This window comes from Plectropomus leopardus, chromosome 20 (assembly GCF_026936395.1).
Source record: "Plectropomus leopardus strain MGB_pleo_1.0 chromosome 20, ASM2693639v1, whole genome shotgun sequence".
Lineage (NCBI taxonomy): Eukaryota > Metazoa > Chordata > Actinopteri > Perciformes > Serranidae > Plectropomus > Plectropomus leopardus.
The window spans coordinates 20141777-20157763 of NC_142195.1; the positions used below are offsets into that span (position 1 = coordinate 20141777).

Sequence of the window (15987 nt, forward strand, 5' to 3'; positions counted from 1 at the left end):
TTGTTGTGTTTAGAAATCCATGACCTCAGTAAAAACAAACCAAATGACACATTCTTCAGTTATTCTGTTTATTTGAAAGAAAAAAATATAGTTCTCTTTTCACAAAAACCTTCAGTACAAGTACCCTGACTGGTAACACAAATGATACACAAAGAAGAATATATGAGAAAACACTTAATATGAAACATAAAAATGAGCTTTGTTTAAAAGGAAAAAAAGAAAACAACAACAACAACAAGAAAACATTAGCATCACTCACAGGCAGATTTTAAGGGATTACATCACGCTCACGAGATGAAGAGGAGGGTGATATTCCTGTTTGCATCTAAGCTGCACACACACATCAGTTTGTGCTTCATTCTGACCCAAAACACTCATTTATCATGAACTGGTGTATTAACAAAAGTAGCTTACCATCACAGAGCCAGCCAACCAGCAACAAGCTCACGGTGAAACTTCAGAGAAAATACATGAACAAAAACACATTTTTTTTAAACCTTCTGATACAAAATACAACTTAATACTGTATAGAAAGACGCCTTAAAATTGGAGTCACAAAATTCTATAATACAATACACAAGAACCTACTGAAGTGCATTTAACTTGCATGATGTTGCTGACACTTGCGTACTTTTGCATCACCAATACGCAAGTGCACACGTCACAAAGTGTTTAGAACTGGATAGCATGACTGATGAATACAGCATGTGTAAAATGTGTTGTGGAGTACGTAGCTGGAAATTGAGTGAAAATGGATTTGATGTTGCTGCTCGTGAAGCACTCAACAAGACAACACTGCAGACACCACTTCTAAAAGCAGTTGTTAGCCTGTTGTTTATAATACAAATCGATGATCTTGCTCTCAGAGCGCATCTCTCTTCTCTGTGGTTTCTGACTGAACTCAGACAGGAGAAGCAGCAGTGCTAATGTTGCTTTGTCACTAATTGGGTCCATATCCATCTTGTTCGGGCCCTTTATGCTTCCAGAGTCGTTCAACATGATGGAGTTAACAGGAGATATAAACAAAATCCAGGTTTGACTACTTCTGCAGTTGTCAGAAGTCCTCTCTCTGAAGTGCCCTGATGTTTACGAGGCACAGCTGATGATCATATCAGTACTTCGAGCTCTGCCTGGGAATCACTTGGTTCAAAACTGCAGCACTGAGGTCCTTTGGCACCTAATGAATTTCATCAAGAACTGTTCCAGTATATTACTTATAAACCATTTATGGTCCTTTTGAGCTCAGAGCCCTCACATTGTTATATATTCTTCTGTTGATCTGCAAGAATATGGGTCCAGCTGCATTTACTGTCCGGGATGTAAAATTGTAAAAAGTCTCCATTAGATAATACGGAGGAACCTGTAGCTTCAAAATACCTCGTTCATTTACACTCTGCAGAGCAGAGGAGATTGACGTTCTCTTAGGATCGATTCTCTCGATGCAGGAGGGAAGATCTGTAAAACAAAACAGATTATTATTATTATGTGAATTGATTTAATAGGCTCCCATTATAGACTATTTTAGGTTGGAATTCTACTGTACATATTATCTGTCCCCATCAAAATAAATCCTGCATGCTATATATACAGTTTATAAGCACATACACATGCACATATAGTACATAATCATCCAGTCCACATATATCCACTATTTATTTATTTGCATCTGTATTGTTTACAATGTACAAAATACTTAACTTGAGTACAAAGATTTTATTTTTATAGTCCATTTGTGTTTTTATTAGACATGGAACACATACTTAGCCAATTAAGGAGGTTCTGATACATTTTATTATAGAGGTGGTTTTAAATGTGTGTAAATGTTCATATCTGTGTGTCCACCCACCTGAGTGACCTGCGGCTGTCTTTCTCCATGTTGTTCTCAGGTCCTTCACTTTCATATGAGGCCAGGTGCAGCTCTGCAGCAATAGAACAAGAACATTTTGAGTTGTTTTCCCATCTGGTGACTGTATGACAGCCATTTGTGTCAATTTACATGTCATTGGATGAATGCAAAGAAGAATGTATACTGACCATCTTCGCTGAAGACAGGCGTGGTGACAAGGTACTGGAGAATGCGGCGGTCTCTGTCAAATGGACAAATCACCTGACGCCAAACCAGGAACTCGCTCACCTGCTTTGCAAGCTCCCAAAGTTTCTGTTGAGACACAATGACACAAGCCTTAATTAATACTGGCATCTATTTCAAGAAATGCATTACTGTTTTGCAAATCCAGGAAATACAGAAAAACAATGAATGCACAACAAGAAGAAATAAAACATGGTTTCTGAATGTCTTCTTCAGGGGAGGGTGTCGTGCTCTTTTTAGCCACATGGGGGTGCCAATACATGATATGTGAAAGCCTTTTCTTAAAGCCTGAAGTATGACTGTGATACATTTCAATAACTTTACAGTCAATGTTCAAATCTTACTGTGTTTAAATTAGCTTATACCTGTGTGTCTGTTAATACTTAAAACAAAAATAACATCAAAGGCACAACTGATTCATTCAAATACTGACAGTGTCATTTTAAAATTCATCTGTTGCACTATGGACTGACCTCAAAGTTGATGTGCCCGTTGGTCAGCCTGCTGGCACAACCTTCATTCAAGAAGTAGATGTCTTTAATGAGCAGACTGAAGAAAGGAATCACAATCTGAAGGACAGAGAGACAACATCAAGTATATATTAAACATCTTCAATTTCCGACATTATGTTTTTTTTCTTTTTGCAGGACTCCTGAATGCGCTTACCTTCTCCTGGCTGCTGTGTGCGGTCTCAGACCTCTGGGTAGCACCACGTAATGCAGTACGGTAGTTGCTGAAGTTGCTCGATGGGTCCATCTGGTGCTGAGAGGTCAGACAGAGCAAACGTTGATCAGATACAAACATGCATACACAAAGTTTGGACACATTACAAGATGGGGATCCTACACTGGTGCATGCAGGTTTTTTTTTGTACCTCCAGGATTTCAAATTTGTCTGTGTTGACTTTACTCCAAGTTTTCTTTAATCTGGCAACAGGACTCATGTTCATCCCAGCTGAAATATAGAGAAAGTAATAAATATACAGAGTATTTACAATGACAGACCAAAGCTATGTTGGTTCCTTTTAATGATCTGCTAATGAAAAGTGAGTTTCTGGATGTCTTGCGTCAAATACTCACTGATGATGGCCATGAGGGAGTTGAAGTTGCCGATGTTGAAACACTCCTGAGCCACATCAATGAAGAACTCTATGATCCGTGCTCTGTGTTTCTTCTTAACTGGCTGCAGGAGGAGAACACAACAGGAAGTGAATCAAAGACATCTTGATCACAGGTCTATATAGCCAAATGGATCTGCCTGTTTCAGAATGACGCACAGATGAAACTGCCAATGAACAACAAGAGCTCAGATGTGTTGCTTTAAGAACAACATACCATACAGATCTCAGTGGCCACCAGGTAGCTTAGTCTGTTGAACCAGTTGACGTAGGCCTCCAGGTTACTGGTTTTACGCTTCCGGAAGAAACCCTGAAAAACACAGAGGGAGGGAGATTAACACATGGGAAGGATTCAAGTATTTTTTTTAAATATTTGAATACATTCATCTGGGTAATAAATAAGAAAAAAGAACTCAAGGTACCTATACTAGCCTTTCCTGGAGCTTTCAATTGAATCTCATGGTTTTCCTTAGCACATGGAGTTTGTTAAGAGTACTAGGTACTGGGTATAAAAAGTATTGTTTAATTATGTTTTTGATTATCTTTATTTAATATTTTCGTGCCAAAGGCAAAAAAGGGGTGGCAGCTTCTCCTGTAACCGACTGTGTTAAATGAGTGTATAATATCGGCCCATATCGAACGCAGGCCCCTAAATTGAATGGAATTGAAATAGTATCGTGGTAGACTTTGAAATATTGGCAAAGTATCGATATAATATTGTTTCGTGATGAAACCAGTGATTTACACCTCTAACACCCACACAACCTATAGACCTGCTCAGCGGCGTCTGTGATGTTTCTCTTACTATTTCCATCTCATTTCCATATGCTTTTGGGCCTATTAGTTTGAACCTGTTTTCCATGGGCACTTCTATAAAAATAAACATTAGAAAAGCGCCATAAAAATAAACTTGACTTGGCTGTGATGATGTAATCCCGCAGATTCACGGCTCTATTAAATGCTTACACAACACCGGCAGCCCACTCCACTCTAAACTTCCCCTTTTCACTTCAGGACCCCTTACGCTGACTAAACCGCTCTTTTACACAAAGTGGGTCTTATATAAGCTGCGCAGCACCGGTGAGGACCGAGATGAAGCTCGGTCACAAACAGCGGCTGAAAGCTTGTTCTCAGCAGCGCTGATTGAAAGCGACCCTTCAGCTGACTCACAGGAACACTTAGGAGGGAAAGAGCCCTTCAGATACACTTAGATGTACACAGAATTGCTCTTTCATACTGCGTTTGATGCATTTTCAAAAGCTACATTGAAAAAAAAAGAAAGGAAAAAAAAGCTGAACAAATTCCCAAAATCTGCCAGCAGGATCTTTCATGTGGCTTCTTAAGCAAATTAACTTGAACTGAATTAGACCACAAATTTACAGTAAAAGCAGATCCAAAACGAAGACACTTGAAATCAAAATAATAGAGGATGAATTGAAAATGATTACAGTCTGGGGCCTTTCTATATAATTTCTTTGATGCTGATAAGGTCATGTTGCTGTTGTAATGTAACTGTTAGATCCATCTGTCTGCAAATTATGACTGGAGAGATTTTTACTTGAAAGGTTTTGTGAAATGATCCATTGAATCTTGTAGCAGAACAATTTACACATCTTTTGAATCTGCAACATTACATATTCAAAGGAAAAAGCAAACAGACAAATGAGTGACAATACCAAAGGAGTTTTACACCCCCAAATTACCATTTCTACATCAATTACTGAATGAATTTGTGAAGAAGACTTTATTTTTTCTGGTGCCCACAGTGACCGAAGAATCCAAAAAATGGAGGAAATTCATGATGAATCGGAGTCATCGGGAAAGAAGTTTAACAACAGTAAAACTATATCAAAACACGCATTCCAACTCTCACACAACTCGGGCAGTGTAATCCATGTCTTATTCATACAATCATATGCTCAGTTCTTTAGTACAGACAGCCTTTTCCAACAAGGAACTGAATGGAAAATAAAACACATCGATACTCTCTACAAAGCCAGAATCCATTGACAAAAACAATAATTTTACATCCCTGAACACTGGAGCTGCTAGCCTACTGAAGCTTAAATCTGAGTTATTGTGTGACTTTGAAGTCCGAATCAACCCTTTAAAACACAAAAGTCACACAGTAACACAAACAAACTAACTGATTGAGGCAGTGTGGTAAACCAACAGCTCCCGTATTCAGCAAGGTAAAATTGCTGTTTTTGTCAGTGGAGTCTGGCTTTGAAGAAAAGGGTTGGAAGAGTTGGAAGGGCAAGATTATGTTAACTGACTTGATTGGGATAATGCAAAAGTGATACTCAATAATACCTTATGGTTCTCCAGAGGATCTTTCATGGCGAATGTCTGGATGAACTCTTCAGGGCCGATAAAACTTAGTCTGTCCTGAAGGCAGAGAACAGGGAGAGGAAATAATCAGGACAATAATAACAGTAATATATAAGAGAAGGATAAAAGGAAGAGAGAGGAATAAAAGTAAAATGATGACGCAGAAGACGGAGAAAAAAAGAGATGTTTGAGGACAAAAGACATGAAAATTAAACTGGAGATGATGAAAAAAAATGTCATTCATAAGGAAGGAGAGCTCTAACTTTAATAAAGAGCCATCATAAAACTAAACTCTATATATAAAGAAACATACTGACAGCTACTTACAAATGTGCTCTAAGAAGTGGTTTACAGATTACGACAGCCAGAAAACAAATAGCTGCACAGAACTGAAAGCAATTTAGCTGCATATAAAATAACAGTATTAAATAACTTTCTTCATGCACCATTGCAGCAAAACAGACCACACAAATGGGTTTTTGGAAAGACAATGATACCAAGAAATAACAGTCGTAAAACAATAATTCAATAAGTCAACACATGAGCAGGACATAAAAAGAAAAGAACCACCAAAATAATAAATTCATTAAATTTAGACAAGTATTAAAGGCCTGTTAAGCAGTAACCACGTCATGCTTCATCAGACACACAACTGCTGATTTGCCTCCAAATGTCATAACAGATGGTTACACATGAGACTCGTGACACATAATTCCAAAGACGAGTCCCGAATCTCTTCTTACCAGTTCAATGTGTGTGAGCTGCTGGGCGAGGATGAAGGGGTCGTCGCACATGCTCATTACGTCACTTCGCTGGCCTGAGGCCTGTTTGCTTTTCAGGGAAGCTGGCCGCTCCATCGCCACGGCATTGAGTGCAGCGACGGCCTCCTCGTACTGGCCGAGTGCAGATAGTCGTTTGATCAGCCGCTGGGTCATCTGCTGCATGGCTCGCCAAGAGTACTGAAAGCATTACATAAACATAAATCATTAGATAACAGGACACTTGAATCACAAGACAAATGTAAGATTTTTGTAGATTTCTTTATGAAGCTGACGACCAGGCATGCTGGATTTTGGCTCCTGTCATTAGAAGTCATAGAAGACACAATTTCCTATGTGGACTTTGTTGAAACTTGTTCTTAAAAGCAGCTACAGTGGATACCGACGAGAGGTCTGGATGGATATATCAAGTCAGTGATCCACAATTCAATATTCTCAATGATCTATATCATCATTTTAAGATATGCCTTTATTTTAAAATTCCCATGGCACAAAAGACGACATTTACTTCCCTCAGGAATAAATAAGCAGTGCATATATTGGATTTCACAGAAAAGACTGGTCAACAAATAAAGCACTCGCTGTATGTAAATAATGTCCAATGTTTCCCACACATTCACTTTATTCGGGATGACCCACCACAATTAAAATAATCTGACGCCATGTTTTGATTTGATATTTTTGAGCACTATTGTAGTTTATATACCATTTTGGTATTTATTACACCGCACTCTCGGAGTGCAGAGCGTACTCTGGGCACAGATGGAGCAGCAGAAAACCAGGCACAGTGAAAGTCAAACGCAACCATTCATTGTGTTGGGTCTTTTAATCTATCTCTACTACAACTGCTTCTCTCATCCATTGATCTGATCAGCTCTGATTGGATCAACAGATTAATAATCCCAGAACTCAAACTCTTCAAACACCTGCTGAGGGAAAAAGGGAACTTGAGGTTCACCTGTGCTGTGTTCATGAACCCGCATGAATGTCTTTAGGAAGGGAGCACAAAATAATATGATATGATATCGTCTCATGTCCATCACAGGCCCCTGAATTGTATCAGTTCAATTTGTAGCATGCAGGACTTTGTAATATCAGCATATGTCATATCGTTGTCCATAGAATCAATATAATAATAAAATGAGTGATTTAAACTCCTAATACCAACACTAACCTCATCCCCTCGGGCCACATGATGTGTCATGTCCTTGAGGCAGCGCATCATCCTCTCGTCCCTGAAGTCATACGGAAACGTCTCTGTCCACTCAGTCAGCAGCTGCACCAGCTTAGGCGCCACCTCACGGAAACGGATCTAAAAAACATCACATGGCGTATTAAGTGTCACTGAAGAATACATTATATAATTTTATAGATTTGTGGATATAATCTGGCAAAATCTAAAACTCATGACAGCAAAGTAGCCTCTGTGGTTTGTCTTTCTGACACAAAATGCTGCTATTATTTGTTCATTTGTTTACTTTATTGTCCCCATTAAATGTGTTCCCTTCATTTTTATTTCCCTTGTGTCATTTGAACCATCTGTCTGCCTGGAAACGCTTTGCTAATGAAATAGTGAATAAAAATTTGATCCCAAAAAAGAATTAAAGACGTTTGTGTCTGTGGGAGAGAGTGTGACGATGACATGGTGGGTGTGAGTTTGTGTGGGAGACAAATAATAGCCTTGTGTGTGTCATCCACCCACCTTATCCAGCAGGGCGTCTCCGGACCGCTGCTGCTCCACACACAAGTGACAAACCCTCGTCATGAGCTCATACGGGTGCAGAAAGAGGCGTGAACTCAGCAGGAAGGTGAACACATATGACCTCTGATGATGAGAAAACAAAGCAGCTCTCAGGACGAGAAAGGACGAAACACACACGACTGCTGACATATTTCCCCTTACAGAGAAGTTGAATATTTAGAGCAGTTTTTCTGGTACTTACATCAGGGTAGTAGTCAACCGTGGGAACCAGGTGCTGAATCAGCGCCTCAAGGGATGCTGAAACCAAACTATTGTCATGGTAACACATCTCCCCATAGCTAGCAGTGACGCCATGTCCATAACGTCGGCCTTTCGCCACGACAGAATTGTTCCGAGAAGACTGCTCACTGCCGCTGCTGCTGCTGGTGTGGCGGTACGCGCGTCCAGGACAGGAAGTGCTGTGCTGCCGAGGGCTGTGAGGCTGCGGCGAAGAGTATGGGTTCTCGGAAACAGCACAACTGCTGTTGTAATGATGCTCCTTGGCGGTCACAGAGGAGACAGATGAGCTGCGATAGGAGCTGTGAGGCTGCGGTATGTCATAGGGGTTCTCTGTGGAAGAGTAGGCGCCGTTGTAAATGTTTTCCTTGGTGGGCTTTGGGCCGGTGCCGTTGCCGTTGCGGTACGGGCTGTGAGGCTGAGGGTGATTGTTGTTGTTGCCGTAAGGAGCGCAGGAGCTGAACTTTCCGGCGTACGGGGTGGTGGGAGGCATGATTACCTGTAGAAAAGACACAAGGAGAAATTCAAGATAGGGAAAAATGGATAAAATCAGTAATCATGGTGTACGTTATTTTGAGACAGGTTGCGTCCTCTTACAACAAGGCAACATGAAATTTTGACCCTTTGTTTAAACAGTATGCTCTTGGGTTGTGTACTGGCAATAATCTGGCAAACCGATACGTATCATGATACAAGGATTGCGATTCATTATATTTGTGATATATCGCAATTCTATAAGCAATAAGCTGTCCCTTTATTAGACAGGACAGCATTTAGAGTGAAAGGGGGGAGAGAAAGGGCCACAGGTTGGATTATATCCCTAATTTAATTAAGACTGATCACTGATGGAACCAGCACATAGGCTTACAAAGCATTCTGTTTACTAAGCTTCTGTTGTGAAGTGAAGAGGAAGTAAGAGGCTAAGAAATGATACCCTCTCTCATTCAAACATCGATATTCACTGCTGTTGTACTGACCATCTTTCACTCAATGTTAGAGGTCACTCTCTCTGAACCAAAACTCATGACTACAAATGCCTCCTGTAGTTTTCCTGCTACTATAGGATGACACAACCCCCTTCGCTTCCTGGGAATGTGGTTTTCGTTTGAGCTGTGTTCACATGTTGTGAAAATATTCGTTTGAGCAACTTGATCACGCATAGCAGAGGCTTAAAAGTGTCTCTGAGAGTAATTACACATAATCACATAATTTTACCCCTCCTCTGGTAACCATTTTTTGCTTTGAACTGCTTAAAGATACCTTCTTGTGAAATTCACTTTCCCTAAAAGTAAACTGTTATTCATGTTCTTCTTACAAAAAGGTTTTTAATCAGATTATTTTCCCCCAACTGGCTATTGCTTTACTGTATGTTTATCACATTCTCTAAACTAATTTTTCAGCATCAGTGTGGCATAAGGGGGAAAAAAATAGGCCAACAGATGGATGATCTCAAGAGAGCAATGATTTTTTTGTCTTAATGGTGTAGATAATTGGATTTGAGGAAGGTAAGCTGATCCCAGATCACCACCAAGGCGTGCTTTAACTCTGGAGCCTTCTTTATCCCGCTACTGTTGTCCGTCTAGGCACCACATGCCAGCGTAAATGGAGCCGCACACACACACACACACCCATGCCCCACACAGCGACATATACACATGCACGTACACCATGCCAGAAAACAAAAACCCTGCAGGAATCCAGCCGACTTTTGTTTGTCCATCGCAGCGCCGGCAGAGGAGTGTCTGCCTGAGCCAACATCTTACACACACACACACCCATGGCGCCTAGCCCCATGCCGGTATAATCCAAACACACACACATGTCACACATAAACAAATGATGGCTTGAGCGACACACGCACACACTCTCGTACCATAGGGTCTGGCGTCATGCCAGAGTAAGCCCGTCCAGTGCCAGCCCGTCTTCTGAACTCTGTGATCTCTGCCTGCTGTTTTCCTTCTAACTCGGTTAAAAGATTACAGTGGCTTCTTAAAGTTACACTATAATACAATCTGCTGGTCAAGTTGAGATAAGAAATCTACCGAGCAATATTTACTCCAGTTTGGATGCCATTTTTCAGTCTCAGAGCTTCTGTTTTCACTGAAAGGTGACCTTGGACAAATGGAAAACACGTCTAAAAAATTTAAAACCAATCTCGGTTTTTCCAGACTGACTTCCTGAAAAGTTGACCTTTTGGATCGTTTGCGGCTTCCATGCTCGCAGCACTGAAATTTTACTCTCTCTAAATCATAGGTTGGACTCTCTATGGACGCCTTAATGATGGCGTTGGGAGCATAATTTCATATTGAGAGCATTGTTCAAATTCTCTTGTTTGTAAACTTTGAAAAATTGCAGCCTTACAAAGGGGTTTGATGTGGCGATAAAAGTACAGGAAAAGGCAGAAATGTATAGTTTTGTAAGAATGTTGTACTGACAAAACCACAAGGGTGCAGTTTTATGTGTGCTGAACTTTTTAAAATACTTTATAAGCATTGCACGCTTCATACTGGACTTTCCCTGCAACTGGAATCCATTTCTCAACCTTATGAAACCTGGGTCGCCATCAATTTTCTTGTACTGCACTCAGAGGCCATTTAAACCTTCTACATGGGAAAATAGGCAATGAGCAACTTTACGAGAAATGCCCCGCAATTTGCAAGAAAGAAATTAATTTAGAAAATGGCTTATAAAAAGCTAGGGAAACATTTTTAAAGATACAACGCATTTCAAATTATCATATTATTTTTTTTACTTTCCCATTTTTCCCCCTAATTTTTGGGCAATTTTCTTTGCACTTTCTTATCAATTTCTTGCTAATTTTTGGTTTACTTCTTCCAAAGTTACTGATTTCCTTCTTCCCATGTTTTTTAAAAAAATCTATCCCATTTGCCCGTGTTAATGCAATGCAACAATTTCTTCTGTTTGAAAAATGGCACAGACTGTAGTGTCTGGTGTCTAAAATGCCACGATCCGGTGCATGCAAAGGCCAAAACTAATTGAACGTTTGATGGAGCTGCAGCCAAATATCATCTGCTAATGGATTTATAAAGCAGGGAAATTTATGTAAACTCTTTCAAAGACACAACATAATTTGGTGGTTTTAATGAATGTAACAGTTTTAAAATATCCTTCTGTGTGTGAATGCTGCCTTTGTCTGGCTTTTTATAGTGTCCAATGCTTGTTTTTAAGGTTTTTTTTGGACCCTGACGAAAATAAATTGATTACAGGGAAGTGAATTTGTTTTACAGCTGGACTGGCTTCCTTCTCGGATCTCTGCGGATTAACAGGAGCACTGATGACTAACCTCACTCCAGTAAGCTCCAAAAAAACAACCAAAATCTTTTAACCTCACTCAGACTATTTTTCCAAATCATACAGTGTGGTTTTACAAAGGTAGACTGAGCTACTGAGGACAGTTTTAACAGGAGGGGGAGAGAACGAGGGGGAGGTCTTCAACAATGGAGGTATTATCTATCCTGTCATGGCATTAACAACCACACAAAGACCCCCAGGAAGAGATCAGAGCAGATCACAGCAGATCAGACGCACACAGCAGCTTTCACACACTCTGCCTGCCACTGTCAGGCCCTGTGACGCCCCATCTCTGCACGAACTGAGGCTTGGATCATTTTCACATCAGTCAAACCGGTATAAAGCAGACTTTTTTATTGTTCTGTAAGGTGTGCGCTCTCATTATACCTCGACAGACATCATCTACTGTGAGTTCATGAGCCATAAATCCACACTCTTATTTGTCGGGTGCAATAAAGGTGCAGGAATCTAGCTTGGTGACTATGGTTAAGGAGCATATCGAAACCCGAGTATTGACATAAGCAGATATTACTGCACGTGGCTCAAGGACAACAGCAGATCTAATTTAGCATGTAGAGTGCGCAATAAAATAGTATAATCATGTAAATTGGTGTGCAAGCACTCTACAGCTCGGTCAGCTGAAATTGTCCTTATTCAAAGCCAACTGACCCAAGAGAGCATCTCCGTACTCACTGACCTGTTAGTAGTCAGTGCTGAAACACCCTGATGTTCAACCATAACAGGAGCTGAAAGGAACAAGGGAAGATTTGTTTGCAAAGACTCCTGCTTTTTGTGACGTCTAATCAAATTAGAGGCCTTTAAGCTGAGCTGGAAAACACAATGTACAAGCACACGGTGGACACATGGTGAGAGAGAAAAGCACCTGATAAGAGCAGCTATAAAACAATTTATCAGAGTAGTAAAAAGGTCAGTTTAGTGCTAACTCTGTTCTACTTTGTACCTAATGTACTTTGACACTAATGTGTAGCAGCAGGTAAAGCGTGTGAGCAAGACGAGCATGTTAGTTTGTGGGGAAACCCTCCACAGTCAGCCTTATTTGTAACCATAAATAAGGTTAAAGTCCAGGCTGTGGTGCTTATATCACTTACTCGTGGTTTTGTCAGAGCTGCACACTGGGCAAGTTTTACACGTACAAGAGTTAACCCTTTAAACACCACTACCACACTGAAATCCTGTAAAATGAGGCCTGCAAACTGCACAAGAGCACTTGGACCAAAGAAAATCTGGGTGGGGGGCTCTAAAACTTGAATTGGTTAGTTCCTGCAGGAAGAAAAGTGACTATACTTGACTTGAGAATGTCATTTAAGTCAATTAAGATACATTTATGATGCCTCAATTAGCAATTTTGTGAGGGAGAACCTTAAAGATAGCACACTGGAACTTTTGAATACAACCAGACCTCGCTAATTCAACTAATCTTTTTGAAAACTCTGAATTATGCTAATACAGATCATCATTTTGTGTATTATACCTTTGTATTATCCCTTTCAATTAGCACCACTTTGCACTGATTCCGCTGTTAAATTACAGCTAGTTGAGGTGTATTTAATGTAACACTCAACAGTTGACATGAGGCTACACAGCAGTCAGTCTTCAACACCACTAGTTCTGATTTCAGTCTCATGTGTCTGGGGGAGTTTTTTTTTTTTTGAACAAGGTCTTTTTTATTTTCCAAATATATATATATATATATATAAAAAAAGTCAATTTCCTACCCAACCTCCCACTTCCCACCCCATGAATTAATATTTGTATAGCCAGACAAAAAACAAAACAATACAATGTAACAAATTTTAAAGAATTACTTATATACAACAAAAATGTATAAATATTTTTTAAAAATTAAATAATAGTTTTATTTATATTTTATAATCTGCAAATAATAGCCCTACTTCTCTCTGTTTCATGATTTATTTCTTGCTACTTGGCTGTGCAAGCAAAATAATCAACATACCCATAATCCTTTGTGTTTGGGGGTTGTTAGCCTTAAATTACATTCTTACTTCTTAAAATCTTTACCACAGTTCTTGAGGTCTTTAGACTCCACCATTACCACCACCCCTTAAGCGTCATCATCACCTGACCAAACGAGCTAGCCTCAAACAAACCTCCCCACTCATGCTCGAGTAAGCTTATGGGTCAGTTGAGGCCTTTGGCCGCTGTCAAAGCACCAGACGCCGGGACCCGCTGACCACTTTAACAACCTGCACCTGCAGAGCTAAATCTGATAGACAGAGCAAACAGAGCCGGATACAGACACCATGTTCAGATTGGCTGAAGAGATACGTAGAGCACAATTCACCCACTGCTGGTCCTGTTTTTATCTCGTATTCCCACTCACACTGCATCCAGGCACGCATTTCCTTGTGTGTAGGCTCGACACACACACCCACAGGGTTAATGCACACACACTCACACCTGTCCCTTGTATGATCTGGTAGGCTAGTACAGTATTAACCTAGTGTCAGAAAGGATAAAGACCTATTATCTCCTCTGCTGCTTGAGTAAGGGGTCTCTCACACGCATACATTTGTTTTATTATCTGTAAACCTACACATCTCACACATTTTTTAATTAAGATTTAAGCTGAGAAAAGTAACTTTAAGAGGTAAAACAACTGATTTAAGATCAATTGAAGCCTGAATTGTTGCTTGTTTTCCTCACACTGCCTTTATACTAATCATTACATAAATTAAACCATTTTAATTTGGGGTTTATTTAAGCAGCTGGTCACATAAGCTTGCATAGTGAGGCAAACTGAGGCATTCATTAAGGGACCATTGGTTTATATAAAGGTATGCAGAGGGAATAAGGCTGTTTAAAGTCTGTTTTGGCCAGAACTACACACACTCCCTCTCATTCTTTTTTCATTTCCCCACAGACTCATACACAATCTGTTATTCTCTCTTACACACACACACACACACACACACACACACACACACACACACACATCAAGCCACCATGCCTGGTCTACATTATGGGTTTCTGACTGAGTCATAACACAGTAAAAGTAAAAGCTGACTGTAGAAAAAGTCATGCTGTGTAACCACAGTCCCATCACAGGTGTTGGCGAGTAACATTTGTGTGTGTCTGACAGCCAGCCCTAATTATAAACTCACATGGGTGGTAAACAATAACAACAACAAATGGAGCTAAGAGGAAGAAAATAGACATGAGGGAGGATGATGTCAGCATTGATTTTACAAATAGAACAAAAACGCTTCTGAATAAAGTTTAATTTTAGGAAATTAAGTTTGTTAAAGCCATGAGATAAACCTTAGTTATAAATGAATCTGGGGAATATTAGCGATTCAAAATGAATGAGTGCAATAAAGTAATACCTTACAAAAATGTAAAGTAAGATGTATTATTATCATATTAGACGTCCCCAGAAGTTCAATAACAAATTTTAATTTTCTGATCGTGAATCTTAATTACAAAAAGTTTATAATTTCTATAAATAACCCCATTATCCATACCCTGAACTTACCTCTAATGTGATGCAGCTCAAAGTCTGAATGCAATCTTTTCACCGGAAAAACAATTGAAAAAGCGAAGAAACAACACTATCCAAAACTGTTTGTAATCTCCGCTGTTTGTCCTGTGCACGGTGGAACACACCGATAAGTCTTTCAGCAGTGTGTCTACTCCGAGCTCTCCTCCATTGTGTCTCCGCTACTGATATTTGAGTATTTGAACCAGCGGCTCTGCTGTAATGAGCCTCAAAGAGAGGCGTATTCAAATGACTTCCATAGAGCCGGGAAAACTGACCAATCGCAGTGCGGAGGCGGGTGCCTCCTGGGGCGGCGCCGGCCAATCACAGCCGGGGGAGTCTAAAAATCGAAATCTCCGGAGCTTCTGATTGGCTGGCTCGCAGCCCGTCGAGTTCTTTCTTTTCAACCGCAGCCAGCGGTCGCGAGTGTTTTTGTTGGAGAGCTGAAGTATGGAAGGTGTAATGTTTCCTCCCGGAATGTGTTTGTGTGTGTGGCTGTAAGTTGGTCCCAGTGACTTAACATCAAAAGTTTGTCAGAGTATAAGGTTCCTATATGTTTAATGTTGTATTTATAAGGGTTAATGTGGTATATTTTGTCAGGAAAGTTGCAGGTGGGATTGCTACACACAAATGAAAGTTACCTATCACCCTGCATCATTAGCTAAGGTTAGCTTTTAAGATAATCAGCAATTATGGTGTTAGAAAGATGATATTCGTACATTAAACAGTTTTAAGTATAGTCTTAAAGCATAATGGATAATATAATATTTTTATATTACGACATCAGCAGTTTTTTTGCTGCACTTTCACATGCATTTACACCTGAAACTGATGTGATTTCTTTCAAAAACATGGCTAAAAAGG

At 40.0% G+C, this 15987-nt stretch overlaps 1 protein-coding gene across 1 annotated transcript; it reads right to left on the bottom strand.

Annotated features, from left to right (window-relative positions):
• Positions 1–51: 51 nt before the first annotated feature.
• On the bottom strand, positions 52–15341 carry LOC121959869 (ras-GEF domain-containing family member 1B-B-like). The gene is made up of 14 exons (XM_042509387.2): positions 15121–15341; positions 8260–8793; positions 8019–8141; positions 7491–7628; positions 6281–6496; positions 5520–5594; positions 3424–3516; positions 3169–3271; positions 2964–3043; positions 2756–2851; positions 2563–2658; positions 2035–2158; positions 1847–1919; positions 52–1455 (listed from the first exon to the last, which is right to left on the bottom strand). The coding sequence occupies exons 2-14, from the start codon at positions 8785–8787 to the stop codon at positions 1422–1424; spliced, it is 1779 nt and encodes a 592-aa protein (XP_042365321.1). The 5' UTR covers positions 8788–8793; positions 15121–15341; the 3' UTR covers positions 52–1421.
• Between the last annotated feature and the right edge of the window lie 646 nt (positions 15342–15987).

Excerpts from the sequence above, each read along its gene's own strand:
- LOC121959869 (XM_042509387.2), bottom strand. The coding sequence starts at position 8,787 with ATGCCTCCCACCACCCCGTACGCCGGAAAGTTCAGCTCCTGCGCTCCT. Across the intron at positions 5,595-6,280 it reads AGCTCACACACATTGAACTG|GACAGACTAAGTTTTATCGG; the intron begins GTAAGAAGAGAT and ends CTCTGCCTTCAG. Across the intron at positions 2,659-2,755 it reads CACACAGCAGCCAGGAGAAG|ATTGTGATTCCTTTCTTCAG; the intron begins GTAAGCGCATTC and ends TCTGTCCTTCAG.